Source organism: Morone saxatilis, unplaced genomic scaffold, assembly GCF_004916995.1.
Source record: "Morone saxatilis isolate NCDOM2014 unplaced genomic scaffold, NCSU_SB_2.0 Contig22, whole genome shotgun sequence".
In the NCBI taxonomy this organism is placed as follows: Eukaryota; Metazoa; Chordata; class Actinopteri; family Moronidae; genus Morone; species Morone saxatilis.
This window is the reverse complement of record NW_023339785.1, coordinates 13,782,972-13,787,274: the sequence shown is the minus strand read 5'-3', so window position 1 is coordinate 13,787,274 and position 4,303 is coordinate 13,782,972. Positions and strand designations below refer to the sequence as shown.

General features: G+C 41.7%; 1 protein-coding gene across 1 annotated transcript in view; it reads left to right on the top strand.

Moving 5' to 3' along the window:
* Positions 1-704: 704 nt before the first annotated feature.
* Positions 705-4,303, top strand: part of kdm2ab (lysine (K)-specific demethylase 2Ab) — a gene marked incomplete at its 5' end in the record, with an annotated part of 11,062 nt that continues 7,463 nt past the window's right edge. The window contains 8 exon segments of the mRNA XM_035669351.1: positions 705-843; positions 1,106-1,184; positions 1,339-1,385; positions 2,087-2,265; positions 2,525-2,631; positions 2,739-2,832; positions 3,239-3,392; positions 3,503-3,618. Coding sequence (XP_035525244.1) covers positions 705-843; positions 1,106-1,184; positions 1,339-1,385; positions 2,087-2,265; positions 2,525-2,631; positions 2,739-2,832; positions 3,239-3,392; positions 3,503-3,618 — 915 coding nt within the window.

Genomic DNA, 4,303 nt, shown 5'->3' with positions numbered 1-4,303 from the left:
GGTGGGGGAGATCTGAGAGGAGGGGGTGGGGGTTGTTGTGCTTGATCCATCTGTCTGGCAAAGCAGTTCTGCATAGGATGAATGGCGGGGGGGCAGTGAGTGGAAGATTAACCCCTGCTGTTGTAATGCTGTATTGTTTGGTTCCCACATGAACTGATTTGGTAGCTGCCTGCCTGACTGATCAGCTCGGATTGATTTATTGTGTTTTTTTTTTTTTTTTATCCTTGTCTTAGGTGAAAACATTAGGTTTGTCACTTTGCTTTAAACATTCAGATATAAGGGACAGCTCCCGTGGGTGTCACCTCACGTCTTTTCTACCAATTTTTACATCTATATGAGATTTGAATGAGGTTGTGTATCAGGACCAGTCACCCTGTCGCTGAGGCTAGTTTGGTGAAAATGTATTTGTGTGCTGCTAGTTGTCCTCTAGTTTGTAAGTTAGAGCCCACTCCTTTGAGGAAGCTGTCATGTTTTTCTTCCAAACCATATCTTAAGTCCTTTTTTATTATGTAGCTTCCTGTGTATGTGGTCTCAATAGGCCGCTTTAACCCAGCTTTGTCATGGCACTTAAATATCTTCAGTGCCGTAAGACGTCCCATATTTCTCACTGCCAGCTATTTCAGCCCTCTCCTCCTGTCCTCTTTCCGTTACTCACTGCAAATCAAATGGTTTACTGACGTAGAGAAACCTTCTTTCGTCCACAGCGTACGGGTACGCGCCGCCGCTACCAGGACGATGGAATCTCAGATGATGAAATTGAAGGGAAGCGAATGTTCGACCTGGATGAAAAGTTGAAGTGCGTCAGGTTTAGCTCTGACTTGATCAAGCACATGGAGGGTAAAGGTGAGAGGTTTTTAATGAGTACATTTTAAAGAGATTCATGGAATATAATTAAAGTGAAACCATACGTGGAAATATCTAAAGCTATGTGAAGTTAATTAAGACTAGTTGCTTGTTCTTTGTGCTTTGTTGCTTGATGCTGCACAATTTTAACACATTGTTGATCAGATAAACCAGTTCATACTGGTTAACATTAACAAGTTTTTTTTATTTTGTGGGTTTTATACCCAGTGCAAATAATTTTTTCTGTGTGTCTCCTTTCTAGATTTCACATTTGAATACATCCAAAGAGAAGGTCTCCGGGACCCCATTATCTTTGAGACAGGTGATGGCCTTGGCATACAGTAAGTCACATTCTTTTACTGCTTAATAGCAGATTTCTCTTTTTCTAAACACACACAATCATTTTTAAAAAATTGTTTAGCTTAGTGACCCCGTGTCCAAAGAAAATGACTGTGTCAAAATGTGGATATGTAAGGATATGCCTCTCTCTTGCAGAATGCCAGACCCTGATTTCAGTGTGAGTGATGTCAAGTTGTTTGTCGGTAAGTTCCTGTTTTATATCCTTTTACAGATATTGGCTTTACTTTTTGTACACACAATGTAACATACCAAATGCCTGTCGTCCCCCAATCGGAAGGTTGGTTCGATCCCCGGCTCCTCGGGTGGGCAGCGGTGAAGGTATCGCTTAGCCAAGGATACTGAACCCCAAATTGCAACGATAGCGATTCAGTGTGGTGGGAATGTGTATGAAGTGTGTAGTTCCTGTTCGATTTGCCTGCCCCAGTCGCGTTGTGAATGGTGTCGTGAAAGGCGTTGAATGTGGGCACGTAGTGTAGAAGATGCGGCTCGCTGTGAGGGGTGGTCGGAGAGGACTAACGAAGGTGCTATACAAGGTCCATTTACCAAATATGACAAACGATAGGCAACAAGAAAATGCATGAGGGATATGTTAAACTGACAGTGACAAGTTGGTTTTTGTTGTAAAATGTCTCAGTCTGTATCACAAAAACATCTAAGGGATCTCCATCAGTTATGTTTATGTTAAGTGTCCTTGTTGAAAACAATTCAGTTGAGATATTGTTATAGGATTCATTAAACTTCCAGTTATCAGTCCAGCATTGGTCAGATTATTGCTGGGCATTTTAATCAGAAATAAGAGTTATTACACACAATGAGTGTTTAGTATATTTGGGTTTAACTACAGCGGTCTCACTTGTTGAACCTCTTTTTATTTCTCTTGCAGGTAGTCGACGCATTGTAGACGTGATGGACGTGAACACGCAGAAGGGAATCGAGATGTCAATGGCTCAGTGGCGACGCTACTATGAGACGCCACCATCAGAAAGAGAAAAACTCTACAATGTAATCAGCCTGGAGTTCAGCCACACCAGGCTGGAGAATCTGGTCAAAAGACCTGCTTCGGTGAGAATGCGCACAATTTCTTTCACAATCTCAGGGTTTTACAACAACCCACATGTGCACATAGATAATGCTGTTTCACCACTCTTATTCACACATACCTGTAACTTACCAAAAAAAGATAGAGCTTTGGCTTGGTTGCAGAGTAACAGTAAATTTAGTCTACATACAAAAAATTATGTCGGTTATTAGAAAAGTCTTGGGTTTAGTGCAGACAGTTTGAATGTATGTTTTATACAATTTTCCTTTCCTCATTATCCAGGTTGACCTTATTGACTGGGTGGACAACATGTGGCCCCGCCATCTCAAGGAAAGACAGAGAGACTCCACTAATGCCATCATAGACATGCATTATCCCAAAGTGCAGAAGTGAGTAAACCAGAAATGGATTAACATTTTCTGTGCTGTAGTTAAGATACGAACACATATATCTAAAATCCACACTCTGTTTTCTGTCCTTCCTCCACTTCTCTCAGGTACTGTCTCATGAGTGTGCAGGGCTGCTTCACAGATTTCCACATAGACTTTGGAGGCACTTCAGTCTGGTACCACATCCTGCGAGGAGGAAAGGTCAGTCTCACACCACACAAGAACCATAGATTTTTACCATTCAACCATTGTTTTTTCAGCCATTCTGTCAGAATACACATAGATGTGATCGTGGGTTAACACTCCCATCTTGCGGGCATCCTGGTAGCTCATCTGGTAGAGCTGGCACCCCCATGCGTCTTGAGTTTAAATCCAGCCTGTGACCCTTTACTTCATGACACCCCCCCTCTCGCTTCCTTTCCTAACATGCTTAAACTGTGCTATCAAATAAAGCACAAAAGCCCCCAAAATATTTACATGTTAAAAAAAACAGTATTTTGCTTTTTAACCTTTTTGTTAATGTCTTGCAAATGCACATTAGTGCCATGGACATTTCTTTATGTATTTGTTGACCTTATACGTGACCTGTTCCCTGTGGCCCATGCAGGTGTTCTGGCTGATTCCACCCACGCCGCAGAACCTGGAGATGTATGAGAACTGGGTTTTATCAGGAAAACAGGGAGACATCTTCTTGGGGGACAAGTGTCACGACTGTCAGAGGATACAGCTCAAGCAGGGCAACACCTTCATCATCCCATCAGGTTTGTTAGTGTAATATTGCAGTGACAGATACAGACATACAATAAACACAGGTACATACGCCGTCAGTACCGCGACATGTCTCCAGCGTCCTGTGTCTTGTATGTTGTAGGGTGGATCCATGCCGTGTACACCCCAGAGGACACGTTGGTGTTTGGGGGGAATTTCCTCCACAGCTTTAACATCCCCATGCAGCTCAACATCTACAGCATTGAGGATCGCACACGGGTAAGCAGCACCTCACTATAGATTTTTACTGCAGTTTATATATAACTGTCCTCTTGACACACATTGAGGATAGCTTCAGTTTTTGATTATGCAAGGCATGATTCAGAGTCTTATTCTGTGGAATTACTCAATAGAAGAGCTGAATCATTTCTCAACAATGTGACTTTAATTTAAGAATTTTTAACACCCATAAAGGTTGGGATGCACTGATTTGATTTGTCTCGCATATATGACCTGTATACCTCACTGAGTAGAACTGACACCAGGGATTGTTGCCGTACTAAAGAACTGATCCACTGCCCACTTAGACTGAATTCTTTTTAGTGATAGGCGTAACACAGAATTTTAGAATGACATTCACAAAGAAACTGTATTTAATTTTTAACTCGTGGTTGATACTTATCTGGAGTTTTGTATCGGTGCATACAGCTGCACAATTACATCTGAGTAGTCATATAATGAAGTTAAACTAATCATATTGCCTCTTACTTACGTCAGACTTAGACAACAATATACAAAATTTAACCATCTCCAGCAAACACAACAAACAGCAAAGATATATTTTTGAATTTTGCTATAACAAGTTTGATTGTGCTCAGCCACAGCACACTTTTTGGACACTGTCAATGCTCAGCTATAGATGATCAGCTGCAGTCACACCACCTCTGTGCAAACCACAGCAAAC